The sequence below is a fragment of the Anolis carolinensis genome, chromosome 5 (assembly GCF_035594765.1).
Source record: "Anolis carolinensis isolate JA03-04 chromosome 5, rAnoCar3.1.pri, whole genome shotgun sequence".
NCBI classification, from domain to species: Eukaryota; Metazoa; Chordata; class Lepidosauria; order Squamata; family Dactyloidae; genus Anolis; species Anolis carolinensis.
Genome location: NC_085845.1, coordinates 170,958,788 through 170,984,680, shown reverse-complemented (window position 1 = coordinate 170,984,680; position 25,893 = coordinate 170,958,788). Strand labels below are relative to the sequence as shown.

Here is a 25,893-nt window from a genome sequence, read left to right as displayed (position 1 = left end):
TTTTCCTTCAGCAAATCATTTATGTCCTGTATACCTTTTCTCTTACTGCACACACATGCAATTTATATTCATATCCTAGGTCTTTTTGTAGCTCCGGTGGCTCAGTGTGTTAAAGCACTGAGCTGCTGAACTTCCAGACCGAAAGGTCCCAGGTTCAAATCTGGGGAGCGGAGTGAGCACCCGCTGTTAGCTCCAGCTTCTGCCAACCTAGCAGTTTGAAAACATGCAAATGTGAGTAGATCAATAGGTACCGCTCCGGCGGGAAGGTAACGGGGTTCCATGCAGTCATGCCGACCACATGACCTTGGAGGTGTCTACGGACAATGCCGGCTCTTTGGCTTAGAAATGGAGATGAGCACCAACCCCCAGAGTCGGACACGACTGGACTTAACATCAGGGGAAACCTTTACCTTTACCTTTAGGTCTTTTTACTTTTCATTATTTCACAGAGTTAGGTCTTGTCCTTTCCTTTTATCCTCCTTTGGGTCCTAATTCTCATCTTGTTCTCTTCTCTGTTTTCTTTCTGTTTCTCTTGTTTCTATTCTTATTTAAGATTTTCTTTTTTAATGTATCTCATTCATAATCTTAGATCTTTAGACATGCACCTACAGATTCTTTTGTTCTCCAGTGTCCTTTACTCTGACTTATACAGTTGTGTTTCAGCTCCTATTGCAGAAACTACATGCTTTTTGGTATTCTATTACTGATTTTCTGCCTGTGGTTTATGAATATTCAAGTGCATAACAATTTTTGAAAAAGAAAGGGGGAGGTTTCAGATAGAACTTCGTTTTATTTAATTTATGTTCTCCTTTCCTGCTAATGCTAAAACTGAAGTTCTCACAATATGCTTAGAAAGGTGATACAATCAAAGTGTGATAAGTTATAATATTAAAATGCAATTAATACTATTGAACACATTAAAACAACAACCAGGTTTCAAACATTTTAAAAGCAAATCAAAAACAAAAATACAGTAGCCTTATTAAAAACCTCTTCTTCAGCAACCAATCTGTAATCAAAATTATGACTGATTAAATCTTTTTTTTGCTTCCTGGGAAGAGGAATGGCAAGTAAGTCAATCTAAGCCTCATTTGGGAGAGTGTTCCACAATCCTGAGAGCAGAAAGCAAATAACATATGCATAAAAATGCTATAGCAGGTGTTGAGATTATTCATTAATGATAGAGATAACATTTGGATTGGTGTTGTATCAGGTTGATTTAGGGTGAAGTTCTGAGTGTTTTTCAGTAAAATATGGGATCTGCTCTTTAATTTACTAAACTGGGAATGAATCCAGGAAGTAATTATTTTGTTTCATAAAATATAATCAGACTGAATGAAGGAATCTTTACAAGAAGGATCCCGCTCCCCTAGCTAGACTTCGTAGAAAATAGCAAGGGCCATTGTCTCATTGTTGTTACTGTATGCCTTCAGGTTGTTTCTGACATATAGTGACTCTATTAAAGGATTTTTCAATTTGTTCAGAAGAAGTTTTCCATTGTCTTCCCTGAGGCTGTAAAGGTGTGATTTGCCAAAGGTCACCCCAGTAGGTTTCGTGGCCAAGCAGAAATTCAAACCCTAGTTTCCAAAGTCATAGTCCAATGATTAAACCATTATTTGGTCTCATCTGTGACCAAATAATGAATGGTGGAGATTTATTTTGAACCAAGCCAAGAATTAATAGTTTGCATATCCACTTGCCCAAGGTCACTGAGTGGGATTTCATAGCTGAGCAGAGATTTGAACCATGGTCTCAAGTCATACTCAAGCATTCAACCCTATAAAACACTGGCTCTCCAGTTCTGTCCAGAACTGCGTGATGCAAATGGGTAGACTTAGAGGAAGTTTTGTTAATTGTCAGGCTTTTCTCCTTGATGAGTATGGTTACTAATGGTGTAGCACAATCCATGTATCATTATTTATGCACGTTCTGATAGATTCTTGCTCAGTGAGGAGAATGTATACATGTTTATTTAGACTTTTATGGTCATTGTAGGTTAAAGAAATAGAATGATTTTACAATATTTTAAATTCTCTGATCCCCTGGAGCTACTAATTATTTGTAATTATGACATATTGTTCTTATCACTTCCATAATTTCTGAGTATTTTCATTCTAGTGTTAAAGCTCAGAGTCAAGGGTATTTAGGCATGTGTCACAGATTGAACAAACACTAAATCATCATGGGAATTACATGGCTCTCTAGATGTCTCAGCAGCCCTAACCAGAATTGATAAATACAAATTTTATAAAAGTACTGTAAAATACAGTCCAATCGCATTAGGGAGGGATACATGATTCCCATCGAAAAGCCAATTGCCATTTCATAATAGCATTCTTCTTGTGTGCCTTCAAATCATTTCTGACTTATGATGACCTAAAGATGACTCTATCATGGGGTATCCTTGGCCAGATTTATTTAGAGAGGATTTGCCCTTATCTTCTTGGGGGTTTCCATGGCCAAGCAAAGTTTTGAACCCTTAACTCCCAGTGTCCAACCATTACTCCATGCTTGCTCTCTTCCAACTAGAAATGAATCTTTTTTATGAATATGATTACCAAATGTTGATTTATTACTTCCTCTTCCTTCTCTTGGTAAAACCAATTTAGTCCTTTGCTTAAATATTGATTGTCTGTTTCTGCACACTATCTAAAATATTGGGTTAACTTTTCAAAAACTGCAGACAGATACTTGAAGGGCATCTTTATGAAACAGTTTGGGCATGCTTGTAAGTCAGCCATAGAGGTCAGTCCAGTTAAAGCAAAATAGCAGGTTTGTTCAAGGATTGCTTTGTGTTTTTAGAACTTCTCACAAAGATAATACATTTGAGTCTTTCACTGTTATCCTTTGAATAAGACCTTTTTATTTCTATACCCTTTGTTTAAACAGTGGACATTTTCCCAGATAATTTCCACTCTCTCTTTTAAACTGGGGATTTTATTGGTTAGATTAGAAGCTATTTTTATGCTCCTTTTTAAATTTAAGATTTCATTTAGATAAGGATTTTTAAAAAATTCAGTGATATTTTAAGACTTCTGATGGCAGTCAAATGTCATGTTTTCTTCTTAAACACAGTATTTTGTGAGAAATCAGCTATGTAAGTGTTTCATATAAATGATGAAGACACATTTTAATTTTAAAGGTCTACATATTTTAGTTTTTACTCATAAGTAGCAATTTTGGCCTGTACAATTAAAATTCTAGCCAAAATTCATGGAAGCTAGCTATAGACAAGCATACTATTTTTATGGGCTGCCCACACCAAACGATATGAATCATTTGCTTGCTTCCAGCTGCTATTAAAACATGCATTCTTTCATCTCTCGTTTGCTAGAAAAGCAAAATAGGATCATGGTTTTGTTTTGTGTGGTAGTAGGTCATTGTTGCATTCAACTTTATTTATCTATTTATTAATTCATTAAATTCATTTATTTGTTTCCCATTGATAGCATAAGACTGAGTGAGTTGTGCTGAAATTAGCTTATAATAAGCACATAATGCCATTTACCATTAAGTGAATAGCTAGCTATGCTTTAACTTACATTAGCCTTTCCTAGTCTGATCTTCCAGAAAGCATGAAAGAATGAGTGTTTTATTCAAACACATTTGGAAGGACACCAGGCTGAAAAAGCTCAATTACAGCCCTTTTCTTTAATGTTGCCTGTATTTGGAGCTCCGTATGCAGAGAGAATAGCTATGTTTGTATTTTGTCAGATGAAATTTTTTTTTGAAAACTTTCCTTGGTTTCTCTGATTATGAATATTTTAAGGCTGTTTTAACAGATGCTGTAAGATTTAATCTGCATTATTGTTTTTGTATGATAAATGGCATTATGTGCTTATTAGGGACAAAAACAAAGTGAACAATATCATTATAAATAAATATATAACTATAGTTCTGTGGTAAGACTCCACCTGAAGTAAGATGTGTGTTTTCTGAAAGCAGCATGAATGCCAGAATATGTTCCACAATTAATGCTCAGATAATATATTCAGTGAGACAGGTGTAAAGGGAAAAAAGTATATTTTAGGAGCTAAGGGGGTATATTTTAAAAGAGCAGCAAAGTTATGAAATAAGAAATCTTTTGAATTAGTTGTCAAACTGTGGAAATGGGAAGAATTCAAAAGCATTGGAAGATATGTGTGCAGGAAGGGGATATTTTTGAAGGGTGAGAGATGCAGTTTCCCAAAGAGATACTCAAGGCGCAAATGCAAACAGTGCCAACAAGGAAAAAAATAAGACAAGTGCAAAGAAGCCAGAATGGATGTCTAAAGAACTACTAACCGGGCTAAGACTCAAAAGAGACATGTACAAGAAGTGGAAAAGGGGAGAAATCACCAAAGAAGAATTCAAATGTATAGCCAACTCATGTAGGGAAAAGGTTTGCAAGGCTAAAACGCAAAATGAGCCCAGGCTTGCCAGGGACATTAAAAACAACAAAAAAGGCTTTTTTTGCTTATATTGGTAGAAAAGGTAGAACAAGGAGGCAATAGGGCCTCTGCGAGGAGAAGATGGGGTGATGGGGACAGGGAAAAGACAGAACTACTTAATGCCTTCTTTGCCTCGGTCTTCTCACAAAAAGAAAGCCGTCTTCAACATCAGCAAAATGGAATGGACGAAGGATTGGGGAAAATCCAACCCCAAATAGGGAAACAAGTTTTCCAGGAACACCTGGCTGCTCTAAACGAATTCAAGTCCCCAGGGCCAGAGCAGAGCATCCAAGAGTATTGAAGGAACTAGCTGAAGTTATTTCAGAACCACTGGCAATCATCTTCGAGAGTTCTTGGAGAACTGGAGAAGTCCCAGCAGATTGGAGGAGGGCGAATGCGGTCCCTATCTTCAAGAAGAGAAAAAGGAACGACCCAAACAATTACCATCCGGTCAGCCTCACGTCGATACCAGGCAAGATTCTGGAAAAGATCATTAAGGAAGTGGTCTGCGAACACTTAGAAACAAATGCGGTCATTGCTAATAGTCATCACGGATTTACCAAAAACAAGTCATGCCAGACTAATCTGATCACTTTTTTCAATAGAGTTACGAGTTGGGTCGATACAGGGAACCCCGTGGATGTAGCATACCTGGATTTCAGTAAGGCATTCGACAAAGTGCCCCACGACCTTCTGGCAAACAAACTAATAAAATGTGGGCTAGACAAAACTATAGTTAGGTGGATCTGTAATTGGTTAAGCGAACGAACCCAAAGGGTGCTCACCAATGCGTCTTCTTCATTTTGGAAAGAAGTCACGAGTGGAGTGCTGCAGGGCTCCGTCCTGGGCCTGGTTCTGTTCAACATCTTTTTAAACTATTTAGATGAAGGGTTAGAAGGCACGATCATCAAGTTTGCAGACGACACCAAACTGGGAGGGATAGCTAACACTCCAGAAGACAGGAGAAGAATTCAAAACGATCTTAACAGACTAGAGAGATGGGCCGAAACTAACAAAATGAAGTTCAACAGGGACAAATGCAAGATACTTCACTTTGGCAGAAAAAACTGGAATGCAAAGATACAGAATGGGGGACGCCTGGCCCGACAGCAGTACATGTGAAAAAGATCTTGGAGTCTTGGACAACAAGTTAAACATGAGCCAACAATGTGATGCGGCAGCTAAAAAAGCCTACATAAGTAGGGGTATAGCATCTAGATCCAGGGAAGTCATGCTTCCCCTCTATTCTGCCTTGGTCAGACCATACCTGGAATACTGTGTCCAATTCTGGGCACCGCAGTTGAAGGGAGATGTTGACAAGCTGGAAAGTGTCCAGAGGAGAGCAACTAAAATGATCAAGCATCTGGAGAACAAGCCCTATGAGGAGAGATTTAAAGGACTAGGAATGTTGAGCCTGCAGAAGAGAAGGCTGAGAGGAGATATGATAGCCATGTACAAATACATGAAGGGAAGTCATAGGGAGGAGGGAGCAAGCTTGTTTTCTGCTGCCCTGCAGACTAGGACGTGGAACAATGGCTTTAAACTACAGGAAAGGAGATTCCACCTGAACATCAGGAAGAACTTCCTCACTGCGAGAGCTGTTCGGCAGTGGAACTCTCTCCCCCGGACTGTGGTGGAGGCTCCTTCTTTGGAGGCTTTTAAACAGAGGCTGGATGGCCATCTGTCGGGGGTGCTTTGAATGCGATTTCCTGCTTCTTGGCAGGGGGTTGGACTGGATGGCCCATGAGGTCTCTTCCAAATCTAATATTCTATGATTCTGTGAGAACAGAGGCATAAACACGACCTTCTTCCAGTACCATCAGCCTTGACTATGGTTTCTCTTAGCTGATAGAGATTATTGTATGTTGTTACCATCTTATATGAGAATTTAGAAGAAAAAATGGTGCTGTGAGAACTGAGACAGTTCTTGGTGTTAATTGACCAATATGCCCTCCAACATAGCAGAGCAGACAATTTGAACGGGGATTTTCCCAACATTGTATCCAATACTTTAAGGATGTCTGTTAAAAGAAGAGATTATTAGGATATGTTTGGTGCATCTATACCAGACATGGGGAAACCTTGGGCCTCCAGGCATTTTGGACTTTGTCTCCCACAAGTCCAAAACGCCTGGAGGGCTGAGGTTTGCCCATGCCTGATCATACGTATAATGAATGACATCACTTTAAATTCCGTGGCTCAGTGCTATGGGATCCTGGAAGTTGTGTAGGTATACAGTGTCTCTAGCCTTCTCTGCCAAAGAGTACTGATGCCTCACCAAACTACAGATCCCAGGATTCCATGGCATTGAGCCATGGCAGTTAAAGCAGTGTCAAACTGCATTCATTCTACAGTGTAGATGCACTGTTCACTATTTAGAAACTCATTGAGAATGTTAATGCACATGAAACTGTCTTACGCTACCTCTTGTTCAGTTTTATTTAGTCTATATTACATCACAGGGAAGTGGTTATGACATTCAGGGGAATCTGGATGCTGAAGATTGAATAACTGTATTTGTAACTGTAAATAGGAAAGGTGTTTGTTTTTTTTTAGAAAAGTAATGTGTATAATCTTCCTCACAGCTTGCTAATGGTATTTTCAATAGTCAGAAATAGAAGTGTGTGAACTGTATAAAGATCATAGTTACTTATTTGTTATGAGTTTAACACTGTATCTACTTGTATGTCTACATGGTAGAATTAATTAAATGTGACCCTACTTTAACTGCAGTGTAGCTCAATGCTGTGGAATACTGGAATTTGTAATGTGTTGTTGACACCACCACTCTTGGGCAGAGAAGGCAAAAAACCTTGAAAATCTACAGCTCCCATGATTCCATAACATCGAGCCATGACAATCAAAGTGGCATCAAATTAGATTAAATCTACAGTGTAAATCAGCCAGTGTAAATATCAGCTGTTGGGAATTGTGGGAGTTGTAGTCCAAAACACCTGGAGGGCCCAAGTTTGCCCGTGCCTGGTGTAAATGCACCCTTAGTTTTAAACAAGGGCAGCTAAGCTCTTTCTTTCTGCCCAGCTTTGGCCCCATCTATCCTACCATAAAATGCATTTTGAAACTCATGATGCAGTTCAATGCCATTTCAGACTGCATTATATGGCAGTGTAGATGGGGCCTTGCTCCCTTTCAACAGTGATTTCTTTTCCCATCCCTAGTGAGAACATATTTTCCTGCAAATCAGTCTTTTGTGGTTTAATTCCAGGAGAGAAATTTCAATCAATTTCTGGATAATTTTTGTTTTGTTTTAAAACGTGCACTGTTTTCTATATTTATTGAAGGAATAGATCAGGTATGGGCAAACTTCGGCCCTCCGGGTGTTTTGGACTTCAACTCCCACCATTCCTAACAGCCTGCCGGCTGTTAAGAATGGTGGGAGTTGAAGTCCAAAACACCCGGAGGGCCGAAGTTTGCCCATGCAAGGAATAGACGAAAGAGGACTTGGTTGCAGCTTGGGGGAAAAAAACAGCTCGGCGGCTTCTTTCCCCCAAAACGCTGCGTCTCCTTTAAGAGCATAGCTTCCAACCCCCTTCCTGAGTGACAATGTACCCAAGTCACGTGACACGCCTCTATTTGAAGGTCACAAAAAGCTGCTTCCTTTATAGAGGCGAGGGGAGGGGGGAGCGCGCGGCAGAAAGAGAGAGGGAATGCGTGCGCGCGCGCGGCAGGGAGAGGGAGTTCAAGCCAAGATGGCCGACGGAGTCTCTGCTGGCTTTTGAACATTGCAAATCGAGCGACTAGAGAAATACGACGGAATTATTCGGGGATCTCTTCACTTCCATTTTTTTTACCTTGTATGCCTCAACTTGCTGGATTTTTAAGCACTGTTGCACTTTATGAGGTTAGTAAGCTTTATATATACCTTAATTGGGGTATTTTTTTTCCAAAAAATAATAATAATTGGTACGCTTGCTTTGATCGTTTAGTCTGAACCTGCACCACGATGTGTTGTGTCGCTCAGACGCGATGCAGTTTTGCCAGATTTGGGGAGGAAAGACCCGAACGAAAGACGTGGCATGTTTTGGGAGAAATCTTTAATGTGTTTTTTAAAAAAAGGTTTGCACGCATCTTAGTTCGACATCCTCTGCTGTAAAGAATATTTTTTTTAAAGATTCGCTTCAAGCGCATTCCTTTGAAAGTACACACACAAGGTTGAGGCTTTTTAAATCTGCTGCAAAAATTAGCATAAATTAAATAGGCTAGCATTCTTTCTTGCGTCTAGGATTGGCTAGGGAAGGGGGAGGTGCGTATTTTTATCATAAACCAGTACTTCTATTCAACACACAAAAACACACCTTTAAATATAGAGGTTTGAATCAAGTGTTGAAAGGATTTAGCATTTTAGAAGATATCTGTGTTTCAAAATCTGCTATAAAAATCTTTATGGATGAATATTCTATGTGGTAGTGTTGCCCCCCCCCCCCCCCCAAAAAAAAACCTGTTTCCAATCCTCCTTGTAACCAAATGCTTTTCTGATTTCAATTGGGACGAAATGGTGGTGCTCTTGTAAATTTGACATTTACATTTCATGAGAATTTTAGCAGTAAGTTAAGAAATATGATCAACTACTGCAGTCCCATTTCTCCAGTGGCTTTCCCTCCATCTGACTCTTCAGGTTTAAAATCTGGTTTAAATATTTTTTTTGAAGGTGTGGAATAAATGTTTTTACATGTCGAAATGTATGCTGCTGCAAATGTCAGTTTAAAGTAGCTGAAAAAAGATGATATCTTCCATATGGTTTTCCTTTAAAAATTCAGCCCTGTGTTTCACATCTCTCATCCCTCCAAAGGAAGCAGAGGAGCAGCATTGTAAATCTTGCTTTCTGTGGGCAAGCCCTTCCCCCTGCATTGTGAGAATGTGATGTAATGTGGGGGGGGGGGTGGAATGGAATAGGGTAATATACATTTTGACTGCCACAGATTTTCACCATTTTCCTGAAAGGCTGAGTGTTCAGTTTGTGTAGCAATTCTTTCAGTAGAGACAAATGGGGGGTAGTGTGGGTTTTTATGCTGTGATTGATAAATTAATTACTAGAACATTTCTTTGAAAGTATTCACATTGCACTCACTTGCGACCACCCTGTAGTCTTGTAAGTTTCTTATAGCACAAATCAAGTAAAAACCCAAACCCAATGACCAGAACTTCTGTATTTCACAACTTATTTTTCTGTTATTGTTTTTTAACAGTCAAATGAGCTATGTATTACTAAAGAAATAAATTGATGTTGTATCAAAGTTTCATTGATAGCTACTTTATTTATTGAGGTTGCTATGCACACATGTGGGCAAAAATGCATGTCTTCATGTGGGTGACCTATTTAAGCCAAAGTAACCTTGGCTTAGTTTTAGGAGTTAACAGCTTAAGTATGTATTGTAGTGTATGTGTTTCTATATATGTGATTAATTATCTCTCTCTTGCTATGTGTATGTAGTTATCAATTAAAATGCTTTTGGAAGTTCAGCAAAGGCAGTGAATGTTACTTTAAGCCATGGAGGCCATCAGGCTGACTTGATTGATATGTGCTATTTCGTGAGGTAATGATGCAGAAATCAATGGCCAAGTGTTTGGTTATATTCCTTTGAGGCATTTTCTAAGTTCTCTAGGCAATTCTATGATATGCTTCCACCAGAATTTACCATAGAGTCACCCTGGAAGTCCTAGCAAATCTCTAGAAATTTGCTAGGTCCTCCATTAACTCTTTGGTAACTTCCAATGGAAATAGTTCATTGGGGTTCAGTGTTATCCACAGTTACCTGTTTCCACAGTAAATTGAGGAGTGTACCTCCAATGGATACATGGGGTCATGCTGTAGATTTTTGATGCAAATGCAAGTTGTTTCTGGGAATTGTTTCCCATGCAACGGAAAATAAATGCACACAATAGTTATTACTCCCTTGTTCAAGGAGTTCCACTGGCTACCGTTCATTTTCCGGTCCCAATTCAAGGTGCAGACCATCACCTATAAAGCCCTAAACGGTTTGGGACCCACCTACCTTCGTGACCGTATCTCCTATCATAAACCTGCCCGATCTCTTTGATCATCAGGGGAGGCTCTCCTGTCGCCACTGCCTATATCTCAGGCCCGCCTTGTGGGAACAAGGGAGAGGGCCTTCTCTGCTGTGGCCCCCCGACTGTGGAATTCACTGCCCATTGAGATTAGGCAAGCCCCCACATTACTAGCCTTCAAGAAAGACTTAAAAACATGGCTCTTCCGTTGTGCTTTTGGAGAGTAACTGTCATATACTTTTTTTGTTGCTCCCCTCTAATATCTATCCTCTAGGCTGTACCACTATCTTATGTCCCTGTTCCCCGTGGTTTTTATTATTTCTTTCTCACCCCGAGTTTTAACTTAGTGTTCATGTGGCCCGCCCTGGTTTTTATTTCTTTTCTGATTTTGTGTTGTAATGTATATTATAATCTATTGCATTGTTTAATTGTGTTATGATGTGTTGTTTTTATATTTTGTTATATTGTATTGTTCTGGGCATGGCCCCATGTAAGCCGCCCCGAGTCCCCGTTGCGGAGATGGTGGCGGGGTATAAATAAAGTTGTATTATTATTATTATTATTATTATTACTGGTGTATATTCATAGCACATAGGGATAAAATATGAATAAAAACTAAACATGTGATTCTGCTAGGTGTGTCCAATCATCCCAGGATTTCTGATTTCTGTCAGAAAAATAGAGTTGAGGTTGTAGGTAGAAGTTTAGTTTTCATAAGTTCAACAATGGATTTGATTTACTATGTTGCATGTTGGCATTATTATGGAAAAAGAGCAAGGATCTAATTGTATTATATTCTTGATTTGAGATTACTCCCTATAATTTAATAGTTGCAGAGATTTGTGAATCTCTGCTAGACTTGCGAATTGTTCTATGTTAGCATTCGCCTTTTGTATTCTATTTGTTTCCATACTGACTTCCGCCAGCAACCATATTGTGAGAATGTCAGATAATTTATTATATTGTATCGAATACTCTTCCTGTGTCTGGCAAATGTCTACTGAACTTGGATTTCTTTTTGATACATCATCTCCTGGAGTTACTCTAGCTTTTAAATTTAAATTGCCAAGTCATTTGCCAAATACATTTTACTCGGCAAATTTTGATTTTACTTTAATACTCAATTGTTAGCACAATCACCAAAATCAAATCCCGATTGCCAAAATGAGCATTCTTTTGTGGAACTCATGAAAATCCCATGGTTAAGATTAGGATCATGAACAGAAAAAAGAAATACAGTAGAGTCTCACTTATCCAACACTTGCTTATCCAACGTTCTGGATTATCCAATGCATTTTTGTAGTCAATGTTTTCAATACATCATGATATATTGGTGCTAAATTCGTAAATACAGTAATTACTAGGTAGCATTACTGCGTATTGAACTACTTTTCCTGTCAAAATTGTTGTATAACATGAAGTTTTGGTTCTTAATTTGTAAAATCATAACCTAATTTAATGTTTAATAGGCTTTTCCTTAATCCCTCCTTATTATCCAACATATTCGCTTATCCAACATTCTGCCGGCCCGTTTACGTTGGATAAGTGAGACTCTACTGTAGATAAGTGGGGGCTAGTGGCATCTTTGTTAAAATGCTACTATCAAAACTACTCACGCTAAAGCCTATTAAATTCTGGGTCTTGTCTTCTTTGTGGGAGGGGGGGGAGAGAACAATATTTTGTTGCTGTGTGTTATTGCCTATTACAGAGTTGCTCAGAATTTTTGAACAGACACCACAAATAATGTGATACTTAACTTATTATGTATATGGTGCAACAGACTCAAATTTCCATCTCATTGGCAAGGAAGTGTTTCTAGAAATGTTTCCATTTGCCATTTTCCAAGCAAGCTAATTTCCTATAGAAAGGAGCTGAGAGCTTCAGCCTTAATCTGTCTGGAATGAGTTCTTCAAGCTGGTGGAAGTAGCAGTCTGGCCTCTTTTAATATTTGTTATGAGATGTGGATTGCACCAGCTGTTCTTAGGACAAACTTCTGGATCATAACACCCTCAGAAGCAAACTATGCTTGAAGGAATTGGTTCAGAGTAAACTGTTAAAATGTTCATTAATAAAGCATATTGTTGTGTGATTCCCAGATAGAAGTGAATTTGAAAATTTATGTTATGCATATTCAGGATAACTTTTTAATTAATAATACCAGTAGTCCATGGTGATATGCAGTTGCTATCTCCATTTTACCAATTGACTGTTGCTGTTAAACTGTTACTAGTAGACAGTTTCAAGGATACTAAGTTTTGTCATATTTATTTTTAAAAATTTTTGACTCTGCGAAGTTCTAATTTCTACGTTTTAAAACAATATTGCTCATTCAGTTAAAAAAACTTCAGGCTTAATCTCTCTCTCTCTCTCTCTCTCACACACACACACACTGTATTGCTTTGGCGTGCTGTACAACCACTAAATTAAAAACTGACCATACTAACTTGTAACAGACTATAAAACTGCTCTTATAACTCTGAAATTAGTTACTTGATAACTCTGTATTGCATTAGGAGTGTTTGTTTGTTCTTCGTTATGATGCAGTACTATGCAGTATATTCCACATTATGACATTTTGCAGCTGAGTGTTTGGTACTATGGTATATTTGAAATCAAGAAATATATAATCATCATCATCATCATCATCATTTATACCCCACTCCATCTCCCGAAGGACTCAGGGCAGCTTACACTGGGACAAGCCCAAAACAGTATTACATCAATAAAAACAGTAACACAATAAAATCACAATATAATAACACATCTTACAAAAGTTAAAATAACTTAAAACATAGACAATAATCCCAATCCGTGGTCAAGCACCATAGGCCATGAGCCATTTTAAGGGGAATGGAAATCTGAAAAGGCCTACGGATGGGAACGACTAAAGGTAATAAAGTGCATGGAATGGCCAAGGCCTAGGTAAAACACATGGACAATCAATTATCAGTTAGGAGAAAGCATCTGTGAACATCCAAGTTTTCAAATTCTTCCAGAAGGAATCCAGGGTGGGAGTTCAAGAGCCTGGGAGCCACCATTGAGAAGGCCCTCTCTCGTCCCCACCAACCGCGCTTGAGACAGAAGTGAGATCGAGAGGAGGGCCTCCCCAGCAGATCTTAGAGCCCGTGTGGGTTCATAGGGGAAGATGCATTCACGAAGATAGGCAGGTACTGAGCAGTTTAGGACTTTAAAGGTAATCACCTGCACCTTGAATTGGGACCGGAAACTGATCAACAGCCATTGGAGCTCTTTAATAGGGAGGTTGTCCACTCCCTATAATCGGCTCCAATTAGTAGTGTGGCCACCGAACTTTGTACCAGTTGAAGTTTCCAAGCCGTCTTCAAGGGCAGCCCCATGTAATCCAATCTGGAGGTAAATAAGGCGTGGCCCACCGTGGCCAAGTCAGGCTTCTCGAGGGATAGTCACAGCTGGCGCACAAGTTTTCATTGTGCAAAGGCCCTCCCGGCCACCACTGACACCTGAGCTTCAAGTGTCGGTGCTGAATCCGAAAGGACCTGTGTCCTCGGGGAGTGCGACCCCGTCAAGCACAGGTTGCCACCCAATACCCCGTTCAGCCGCACGACTGAACAGGAGGACCTCTGTCTTGTCAGGATTAAGCTTCAGTTTGTTATCCCTCATCCAGGCCATTACAGCGACCAGGCACTGGTCCAGGACATGGGGAACTTGAAATCAGGTGGAAAGGAGTAGTAGTGTTGAGTGTCATCTACATAGAGATGGCACCGAACTCCAAAGCTCCGGATGACTTCTCCCAGCGGTGTCATGTAGATGTTGAAAAACATGGAAGAAAGAATAAAGCCTTGCGGGAACCCACAGGACAATGGCCAGGGGTCCAAGCAGACTTATTCCAGTTTCACCAACTGAGAGCGGCCCTCCAGGAAGGAGTGGAGCAGTGCCCCCAATACCCATTCCGGAAAGCCGTCCCAGAAGGATACCATGGTCGATGGTATCGAAAGCCGGTGAGATGTCCAAGAGAACCAACAAGGACAACTCCCCCTGTTTAGCTCTCTGCAGAGGTCATCAACCAAGGCGACCAAAGCTGTCTCCGTGCCATGTCCAGGCCTAAAGCCAGACTGCGATGGATCCAGATAATCTGTTTATTCCGAGAACCCCTGGAGCCCAGAAGAAATCATGCACTCCAGAACCTTGCCCAAAAAGAGATTAGAAATTGGCTGGTAGTTGGTCAAATTTAATGGATCCAGGGTAGCCTTCTTTAAAGTAGGTCTTAATATTGCCTGTTTTAGACCAGATGGAAACTTTCCCTGGTCCAATGAGGTATTTATTATCCTCGACAGTCAATCGGCCAATCCCCCGCTGGCAAGCTTTATTAGCCAAGATGGGCAAGGATCTAGAGCGCAAGTGGTCGGCCTCACAGCTCCAAGAATCTTGTCCACATCATCAAGCTGAACAAACGGAAACAAATCCAACAAGCAGGTGTCTCAGTTACCTCTTTTGATACTGCACTAAAGCTGGCATCTAAGTTGGAGTGTATCCGAGCGACTTTATCAGCAAAGTGATGCGCGAAATCGCCACATCGAGTTGCCAAGTGTTCAGGAGTCCCTTCCACCTCATGAGGGCGGAGGAGCTCCCCAACCACCCGGGACAACTCTCTAGGTCTATTTGTTGCAGATGCAATGCAGGCAGTCGAGAAAGTCTTTCTGACTGTCCTCAAAGCCGTGAAGTAGGCCCTAGGTGAGGCTCTAGCCCGTGCTCAGTCGGAGACACCTCGAGCTTTCCGCCAGTGGCACTCTAGTCTCCTTCTCGTCCAAGGAGCAGGAGTAGCTTTACATGACGAGAGGGGGCGCTCAGGGGCGATCCTGTCCATCGCCCTAGCTACCTCCATGTTGTAGAGGTCAACTAGAGCATCGACAGGAAGAATCCCAAGAGACGTCAGGAATCCATCCGAATCCATAAGTCTCCTGGGGCGGACCATCTTAATGGGTCCTTCACCCCTGCAGAGGTTAGAAGTTATGGTTAGTCTAAAACTGATCAGATGGTGGTCGGTCCATGACAACGGAAGAATCTTTTCTCTTCCACACTAACATTCCCCCCCCCCCCCCCATCCACGATAAAGACTAAATAGTATGTCCAGCTACATGGGTGGGCCCAGAAATCACTTGGGACAGGCCCATGGTCATCATGGCAACCATGAAGTCATGAGCTGCTCCAGATAAGGTGGACTTTGCATGGACTTTGAAGTCCCCCAGCACTACTAACTGCTGGGACTCCCAACGCCAGGTCAGAGACCACCCTGGCTAGCTCCGGCAGGGAGACTTTTCTGCACTGGGTGGCCGGTACACTAGCAGAATCCCCAACCTGTCCTGGTCACCCACTTTCAGGTGGACACATTCAAACCCAGAAGACTGTGGAACAGGGCACCTGATCATCGAGATGGACTCAAGATAGACCACCGTGGCCCCCAGACCTGGCCTGCTGGTGCACCCCGAAATCTTGTGAACAGAGCTGGGTAAGATTAACTCCTCCCAGCTCCTCCAACCAAGTCTCGTTGATGTATGCCAGATCCGCTTTTTCGTCCAAGATTAGTTCTTGGATGGAGGCTGTTTTACCATTAACAGATCTGGCATTTAGTAGCAGGACCTTAAGTCCAGGGGGCCTGTCATGATTGCAATCCGGCCTATCTTTCCTCAGGGTCTCAAGAACTCTGTTGCGCTTCTCCCTGTGTTGGTAATTTTGGACACATATATATTTTCATATGTGGGATAGAGGGTATTTGGAACAACTAATTAACTGATATTCACAGAGGACTAATCTTAGAAGAAGTGATACCGAACACAGTGGGAAAAGTCCACTGCATATAGCCTTTGCAGAATAATCAGCTTAAGCATTTTGCTTATTGCTTTGTCCTGACTTCATAGCGTTTTATTAATTTTGATGTTTCAACTACTTTCACATGGTTGGCTGTGTCTTTGTGCCAATTAAGAACCTTTTTTGATTATTCATTCATATTGCTTAACTGTCGTGCTTTGCTGCACCCTTTAAAATCAAGAATAGCACTGCTGTTACTGAGTATTGATAAATTGTGGAATATTTCATATTCTGTCTGTCTCAATTGGCAAAAGAAATACCAGAATTGAACAGATAATTAAATGTTTGGTTCAGTCTGTTGCCCTAAGACAGGTTACCTTATAACCCGTAGTATAAAAATCTGTAAAACATAAATTATATTCTTTGTGTCAAGATATCTGTGAGAAGTTACTTCAGTTGTCAGTGATCAAACAGAACTACTAATTTCTATTCAAATTCTCCATATCATTAGTTTTCTTATAGTTTGCTATATTAACAATGCGATTTCAGAGTTTGTGTAATAGTACGAACTACAGAAGCAGTCAGCTTCACATTTGTGTAATTTGTAGGATGCTGTATATTAAATCTAGAAATCTAAAAAGTACGTGGCCATTATACAGATTACAGTTCATCCCTCAAGAAGAATATTTCAGTCGTTTGTCTAGTACACTGCTTGAACTGTGGGTCCGAACTGCAAATGAGGTCTCCTTAGCTCAGTGTTGGGGTTTGAGACATTTACATGAATCTGTTGTGCAGTGTTTATAGGTGCATAAAATACCTTTATACCTGAGGTTACATAAAAAATTCTCAGACTGAAATGGGGTCATGAGTGGAAAAGTTTAAGAAGCCTTGGTCTAGTATTCTGAACAGTCTTGACAGTCTACCATAGATAGCCATTTTGAGTCTTGCCCTGGGAGAAAGTCATAATATAAATTAAATAAAAGGACAGTGAAGTATTTTTCTGGTTGCATACACCTAAATCAGGTTATTATCTATAGAAATTACAAAACTTTAAACTTGAAAGATTTGAAGGATGAGGCCATTACAGATTGTTCAGACCAGTTCATTTTCATTAATTTTGCTTCCCAGCGATGCACTGCAAAGCATCTTCAAACAAGATTTGTACTGTTCTTTGCCATTGTGCCGGTTGACCCTTATTGAACATTCTGAATGACAGACCTTTAAGAGTCTGGGTTATTAACAGCTTTGCATAAGTCCTAATCACTGAAGGACGTGAGTTGATACATTTCTAATGTGGTTGTCATGTTTTTCAACTGTTTTCTACTTTTATGATAGCCTTTATTTAGAGTGTGTGTGTGTATACAGTAGAGTCTCACTTATCCAAGCTAAACGGGCCGGCAGAAGCTTGGATAAGCGAATATCTTGGATAATAAGGAGGGATTGAGGAAAAGCCTATTAAACATCAAATTAGGTTATGATTTTACAAATTAAGCACCAAAACATCATGTTATACAACAAATTTGACAGAAAAAGTAGTTCAATACGCAATAATGTTATGTTGTAATTACTGTATTTACGAATTTAGCACCAAAATATCATGATATATTGAAAACATTGACTACAAAAATGGCTTGGATAATCCAGAAGCTTGGATAAGCGAGGCTTGGATAAGTGAGACTCTACTGTGTGTGTGTGTGTGTATAATGTATGTTTTAGTGCGATTTCCTAAAGGTCTTTGGAATATATGTATGCTATATATTTATTTCCCCTGCCTACTTCATGTAAAGGTTAACGTTTTCAGCACCAGTGCCACTTTGCTAGTCTTTTAATTTCTGTACACAAATGTATTTTTAAATATAGACACATCTCAATTAACAGAGCTTCAGATGATGGAGCTCTTGTTTACAAAATCTTGTTATGCCCGCTCAGCCCTCCTTTTCCTTTTTGTCTTTTGTTTCAATGAAAGACTTTTTAGCAGTGCCAGCATTGAGAGGATACTGAAAGAAGGTTAAAGAAAAACATACTTTCAGTACAGGAGTAAAATAATGTGTTTACAGTATACATTGTAATAAAGCTCAAACTTGGAAAGAGACTTCTGACTCTATAGGTAGTGGTATGTGCCTGCCTAGAATAGGCAAGGTGAAGAATACCTCCTCCAGGATCTGGCCATGTGTAAGTAACAATACAGAGAAAAGAAGCTGTCTCACCAGCTACCACCAGCACCATAAATAAAAGTATAGGTCTATACAAAAAAATTTAACAGAATGGAAATGCCAAGAAAAGTAGAAACTTAAAGAAAAATAACATCGCTGGATGTATTTTAAAAGTAGCCTTCAAGTAGGGCAGGCAAGGGCAAACTTTGGTCCTCCAGGTGTTCTGGACTTCACCTTCCACAACAGCCTAGCTGTTAGGAATTGTTGAAGTCCAAAACACCTGGAGGGCCAAAGTTTTCCCATGCCTGAAGTAGGCTGTAGAAAGCTCAGAAAGTTTTGTTTACTTATGCAAGGCTTCCCTGATGTCATATTGTGAGTCTTAAAATGTTTAATGAAACAGAGCAATTCTTCTTTTTTGGATGAAGTAATAACATATTTACTTTTCTATTTTAATTCTGTTTTTGGTACCAATTTTCTCTTAAAGAAGTTGTGACTGGAACACATTTGTTTCCTTAAAGTCTCTGCACCTCATGATGTCTTCAACAAATTTCCTGAGCATAGCCTGAATCTATTTGGTAGTATGAATTATAGTCAAGCATTAAATTTTAGTCAAGCATTGAGCAAATTAATTTTGAACTAAATGTTGACTTACCAAGTTTCCCATTGATTTTATGGGCTTAACAAATGTTTGAAGTGCATTGTTACACCTTTTTAACATCTGTTCCAAAAACCTACTGCTTCTGTTTTTGTGGTAGTGGTGTGCCTTATCATTAGATTTTCTTAACAAGATTTGTTCGTAGTGGTTTTGCCATTGCTGTTTGTCATCTGAGGCTGTGAGAGAAAGTGACTTGCCAAAGACCTCCACTGGGTTTCCATTACTGATTTAGGTTTCAAAACCTGTTCACCTTGGGATCCAACTCAACACTACACCACACTGACTCTCCTAATGTTTCTTTATATATGCATAAACTAGCTGTGCCCGGCCACGTGTTGCTGTGGCGAAGTATGGTGGTATGGGAAATAAAGTATTGAGGAATTGATGGTAGTTAAGGTAAAGGGTAAAGGTTTTCCCCTGACATTAAATCCAGTCGTGTCTGACTCTGGGGGTTGGTGCTCATCTCCATTTCTAAGCCAAAGAGCTGGCGTTGTCCGTAGACTCCTCCAAGGTCATGTGGCATGATTGCATGGAGCGCCGTTACCTTCCCGTCGGAGCAGTACCTATTCATCTACTCTCATTTGCATGTTTTTGAACTTTAGGGTTGGCATAAGCTGGGGCTAACAGTGGGGGCTCTCTCCGCTCCTCCAATTCAAACCTGCGACCTTTCAGTCCAGAAGTTCAGCAGCTCAGCGCTTTAACACACTACGCCATCAGGGGATATTACTTCCTAAAGCTTGTGAATATACAATATTTCTGACTGGTTTTTTTTTGTCTGTTGGAGGCAAGTGTGAATGCTGCAATTAAGCAAAATGATTATTATGTAATGGCCTTGCAGCTTTAAAGCCTGGCTGTTTCCTCCCTGAGTGAAATTTTTGTTGGGAGGTGTTAGCTGGCCCTGATTGTTTCCTTTGTGAAATTCCCAATTTCCCTGCTTTCAGAGTGTTGCTCTTTATTTACTGCCCTGGTTTTAGAGATTATATTGTTCTGTATTATTCTACCACAGTAATTATTTCATATTACAGTAGAATCTCACTTATCCAACATTCGCTTATCCAATGTTCTGGATTATCCAACGCAGTCTGCCTTTTAGTAGTCAATATTTTTGTAGTCAGTGTTTTAAATTCATTGTGATATTTTGGTGGTAAATTTGTAAATACAGTAATTACTAAATAGCATTACTGCGCATGGAACTACTTTTTCTGTCAAATTTGTTGTATAACATGATGTTTTGGTGCTTAATTTGTATAATGATTACCTAATTTGATGTTTAATCGGCTTTTCCTGAATCCCTTCTTATTATCCAACATATTCACTTATCCAATGTTCTGCCGGCCTGTTTATGTTGGAAAAGTGAGAGTGTACTGTATATTTATAATCTTATATTATCTGCTTACAACTGGATTATATGAGCTCCCTTCTACACAGCTGGACAAAATGTACACTGAAGTGGATTATATGGCAGTGTGGAGTCAAGATAATCCAGTTCAAAGCAGATAATATAAGATTCTAAATGAGTTATATAGCTGTGTGGAAAGGCCTTAAGTCTACACTGCCATACAATCCAGTTAAAATCTGATAATCCGTATTTTATAGGCAGTGTGGAAGAGGCCTAAGCAAGGCCTAACTCTGCCTGTCCCCTGGGCTGAATGGGTTGCTCGGAGACCAAGTGGGCGGAGCTTAGCCTTCTAAGTGGCAGCAATTGAATAAAAAAAATTCTTCTCCCTCTAATTAAGACTTTATTTTTCTTTTCTTTTTTGTTGTCTTGTCCTTGAGGCGTGGATGAGGGGTTGTGCTGTCAAATTTCGAGGTTGGGGGCCTTTAGTTTTGTTGTTTTGTCGGTCACCAGGATTCCATCACTGTTTTAGATAGATAGATATTTACAAACCCCAAGCACTGATACCACATTTAGACACAAGAATACAATCTCCTTTGGATATAGATTCCAAATTTATCATCTAATACTTAGCTCCTGTAAAGGAAAAATCAATTTGCCATTCTTGACTATTTAAACAAAAGGAATAGCGGAAGGATGGCCAACAAAATACACCTTCATTTGGCCTTATTCAGAGGCAACAGAAGTTGTATAAATGTTGGTACCATCTAGCACTAGGTTATTGTTGGCACCCATAAGGTATCAGTATTTAATGGTACCTAAAAAACAAGGTACCATTAAAATCCATATAAAAATTGCTTAGTTAAGGAGCATTGCACATAAAAACTGTCAGTGTTGGGGACGGGGGGTAGAAGAACATGCTTATTTTAAACATTATATACATATCATTTTAGTAAAAACTAAACTTGCACACAGAAGTCCAAAGAAGTCTAAAATCCTCCAAGAAATCTGGCTGAATTTGGTTCCTCATGGTTCTTTGAAGAAAGATAATCAGGTAATGAAGTATGAGAGATGCTTCATCTGAAATAATACTTTACCCATGTCTATCCTGTAATGAGGGGCCATGGTAGCACAACAGGTTAAACCACTAAGCTGCATAACTTGTTGATCGAAAGATAGGTGGTTCGAATCTACGGACAGGGTGACCTCCCGTTGTTAGCCCCAGCTTCTGCCAACCTAGCAGTTCAAAAAAATGCGAGGAGATCAATAGGTGCCGCTTTGGCGGGAAGGTAACGGCACTCCATGCAGTCATGCAAGCCACATGAACCAGGAGGTTCTATGGACAACGCTAGCTCTCCGGCTTAGAAATGGAGATGAGCACCACCCCCAAGTCGGACACAAGTAGACTTAATGTCAAGGTTAACCTTTACTTTTACCTATCCTACAATGTGCAGTACATTTTTAGAACAATGCAGTGTTTCATAAAAGTAAAAGCAAATGATACTGTGCTTATTTTGCAAAGTTGTAACTAACTGTCACATCCATGCACTTAAAAAGTATCTGCATGTTTTCCTTCAAACAGCTTTTCTGTTTTACAGTGTAGATCGGTGCTTTAGATTTCTTTTTCCTAAAAGTTATTGGAATTTGTTGGATTATGGTTGTATGTGTATGAAATGTAAATCAAGTGTTTTCTGCTGTTAGGCAAGAGTGTGTTTCAGTAATGAAACAGTTAACAGCAGGCTAGTTTTGATTGACAGCCTGTTGTGATTACTATGACCTATCAGGCATGGTTTCTGGCCTTTGGAGGTCAAAACTTCCTTCGTACTGAGGACTGTGTTTTCTTATCTCTGAGTGTTGAGCTGGTGCTTGCCTAGCGAAGAGGCTAAAGAGAAATGCCAGCTCAAAGCGATGGTTTTTGCTATGCTTTGTAAATATGTATTATATATATTGAAATAAATGTTTGGACTTCAGACTACGGATGTGTTTGAGTCTGACATTTGAACAGAGGAATTGGTGTGGCAGATGATTGCAACCAATTCATCAGGGTGCTGGAGAAGATGATCAATGGAGTTTGGAGAAACCCACCCAGCACGCACCCTGACCCCCATGCCGACAGAATTAATGTACTTTATGTAATTTCAAATTGTATTTTTTAATATTTTAACTTATTTATGACACAATGTTTCCATCTGGATCTTTCAATCACTTCCTAAAGGCGACTGAATAATGTTTTAAATGAGTCTTGGTTGTTTACCTTTAAATTGATCTGCTAAGATTCTTTGATAATGGCTTCTATTTTTCTTTGAGTAGACACTAAAGATCGATACGTTTCATTGCATCCTTTTCTGCTACCTTGTAAAGACAGGACGTCTGGTTTTAAATATGCTTTTAGCAACCAGTTCCATAACTGAACTTCTGCTGCTTCATTCTTTTGTGGTTTTACTGCTTTCAGTATTGAAGAAATCTGGCTGGCTGCTAAGGAGCCAGTACCAGAGCTGTACCCACTGGGACCTGTAGGCATATTCAGTGCCATATCATGGCTCCTGTCAGATTCAGAAATGCATGAGCATTTAAAAAAAATAGAAACAACTTATAATAAATAAATCTTAGATTTTGATTTGAAAAATAGTTCTGATTTAACTTAATGTTAAGATGCAAAAATGTTTGGCTTGCTAAGCGTGTCATACTCTTTGCTTGTGTTGCTGTATTCACGATATTTCCCTATTAAAAGTAGTTACATATTTGTGTAGCCATATAGAATCTGTCTCAGTAGAATTTGTCTTAAAGAAAGGGGGATGGTTAAAAGATTCATGTCTGAGTAGCTGACTCCTGCAGTTGCAGTTTTTGGAAAGATAAAAAGTGAATAGTATTTTGTACTTTTGAGCCTACATTAAATGCCTACTTTTAAAGAACTGATATGAGGAAGTATTATTTTACTATATGTTCAAAAATTTTATATACCCCATTTTGTTGTAAAAAAAATGATACTATACACACGTGTCAAACCTGTGGCCCTCGAGGTATTTAGGACTCCAACTCCCATCAGCTCTAACCAGCTTGTCCAGTAGGTATATTTGACCGGCTGATTCCAAAAATGGCACCAGTTATCCCCTATCAGCTCTAGGCTTTGAGATACAGAACATATACTATCTATCAGTCACCATCTGCTCATTCATAGAAAATCATGATAACCACATGTAAGAAACTGGAGCAGATGTGGTTTATCCAATGTAGTTTTTTTAATTTAGTATCCCAAATAACCCCAGGAACAGGCCTAAAAACCAAGATATCATGAATTGTAATTTTGGTTGGGCTGTGTAATTGATCGATTCCTTGTGTAACTTTTTTGTGAAGGTGCTATTTAAAATGCATATACAGGGCTTGCCTTTACATGCAGAACTGGTAACAGCACACTTTTAAGTTAACTCTTTGGATCAAGGCAGTACAGAGCAAGTTAGATTATACAATTTATTTGACCACTCAGTACCTCCTTTCATTGAAGTTGTTAAATCATTTTATTCAGTAGATGAGTGAACTTTCTAACGGGTCACATGGTTGGTATTATTAAATGCTCGTGACAAAGATCATCTTGTGTATACCCGAGAACCTGGGCATTTTTAAAGTTTAAAGTTTAAACCAGAATTGTAAGATTTATTTATTTATTGCTGTGTCACACATTATTCTAAATATATTTCCACTGTACACTTATTCAGATATTTAAGCATCTCTTGTGATGTGTAGCCTAGTATAGAATTTTATCCAGGATACAGATCACATTTACAACTGTACCTGGATAGAATAAAGATTCAAATCTGAACCTGAATGCCTAGTCTTTGGCAGTGGCCAGAAGTGCATTTGCACAACTCGAACTAGTGTCAGATGTACCTGTTCATTGGATGTCAGAGTTCATTATGGTGACACATGCTTTGATTACATCCCATTTGAATTACTCTGTGTAGGTAGAATTCAAAGACATAACCATGTTAGTCTGGAATATCAGTATACAAAGGGGAGACTGAGAGAAGTTGTAACATAAGCTAGTCTGTTTCTTCGTGATCTCTGTGAGTCACATAAATGGGTCATCTGCACCATATGCAGAGCACTGTTTGGGACCTTCTAGGCCTGCCGTCTAAGGTTTTTGGCAGTAATCCCTCTCTCTCCAATGTTACTATATAGTGCCCTTCTTACTTTAAACCTTCAGTTCCTTTTTGTCAGACACGTGAGCAGCAAAGGAATGTCTCTTGTGAGCTGTTTGTTTTCGTCTTTTTCCTTGGGCTTTTGTTGGATTTTTAAGAACGTTTGATACTCTTTGAATTGGGTGCTGACAGTCGTCTACATTGTTTAAGATGTGTACTACATACAGCAGCAAAATTTCTGGCCACAATGGTCATTCCTGGTGCATATTATGTCTTGGTTTAGGTGTCCATTGTAAAGCTTTCACACTCAGACCTGGAAGAACTACGAATGTAGGCTAAAAAGCTGTACTGTAGGAGGACTGTGATTCCACTGTGGTTTCTGCACCTCCATCTGCAGTGTTGTTCCAGTGGGTCTTGGGTTCATCCATTGGACTGGCTACAAAGAAATTGGTTCTCAAACCTGAGGTTACATTAGAGGTGTTGAGACATAGGGGTTTTTGCTTGGCTGCAGTCTCAGTCTTTCATACAAGAAACTGACAAGTTTCAGTTTCAATTTCCTCTCCTGGGATGTCTGCTCAGCATTCTAGTAATACCAGTGCAGTTATCCTTCCTAATATTCTGCCTGCGCATTCTAGCTGCATTGTACCCTCACTGGTGGGGTGACAAGAAGTAGCTTAGGAAGAGGAAGAAGGCAAAACACTCAGATGAAAATGCCACCTCTTCCGTAGCTACTGTTTCTGACTAAGCCACACATACACCTCATGAAACTCCTACAACTGAGGGTTGCATCGCGAGCTAATTTTCCCCAATCTGCTATGGCCCCTGAAGTCCAGCCTCATTCTTCCACCAAGCCCCTACAGATTGTCCAGATACAAGTGGGCTCTACATCCAAAGTGGAAATTATAGACTAGTCTGTGACTTCTGTCTACTGAGGCACTTACTGCTACTTTTTCTTAAGTGACTCCATTTCTCCAGTTCACTGATGAGACTTTGTCACTCCTGAGGTTCTACTACATGTGTCTTCCTCTTCACTTCATTGTATATCTCAACGCCTTTATTTATTTATTTATTTCGTCTTAGACTTCATTGTTCTGCTTGCCTCATGCAATAGTCCTGGAACCAGTCATCAGTTTCAGTATGCTTTTGGGGACCGCCAGTATTATTGATAGCTCTCTGACAAACTTCACATGGTTGACACATCTTTAGACAATTTTAGAGGTTCTGTAAGATCACTTTGCACACGCTCCACATGGAGCTACATTTGGGCTACATTTGAAAACTGTTAGGAAGCTTCAATAGGTCCAACATGCTATAGCCAGATTGCTGCCTGAGGGAAGGCTGTGGAAGCCATATAACACTTAACTGAAAGAGTTCC

General features: G+C 39.7%; 1 protein-coding gene across 26 annotated transcripts in view; it reads left to right on the top strand.

Moving 5' to 3' along the window:
- The window catches only part of tnrc6b (trinucleotide repeat containing adaptor 6B), a 139,547-nt gene that overhangs the window by 35,028 nt on the left and 78,626 nt on the right, over positions 1-25,893 (top strand). For 2 of the 26 annotated variants that reach the window (XM_062981029.1, XM_062981028.1), the window contains exon 1: positions 7,972-8,289. The exons of the other annotated variants lie outside the window; for them this stretch is intronic. In XM_062981029.1, coding sequence (XP_062837099.1) covers positions 8,285-8,289 — 5 coding nt within the window. In that variant the 5' untranslated portion in view covers positions 7,972-8,284. Of the gene's footprint in view, positions 1-7,971; positions 8,290-25,893 lie in introns of those variants that run through there. 26 annotated transcript variants of the gene reach the window in all.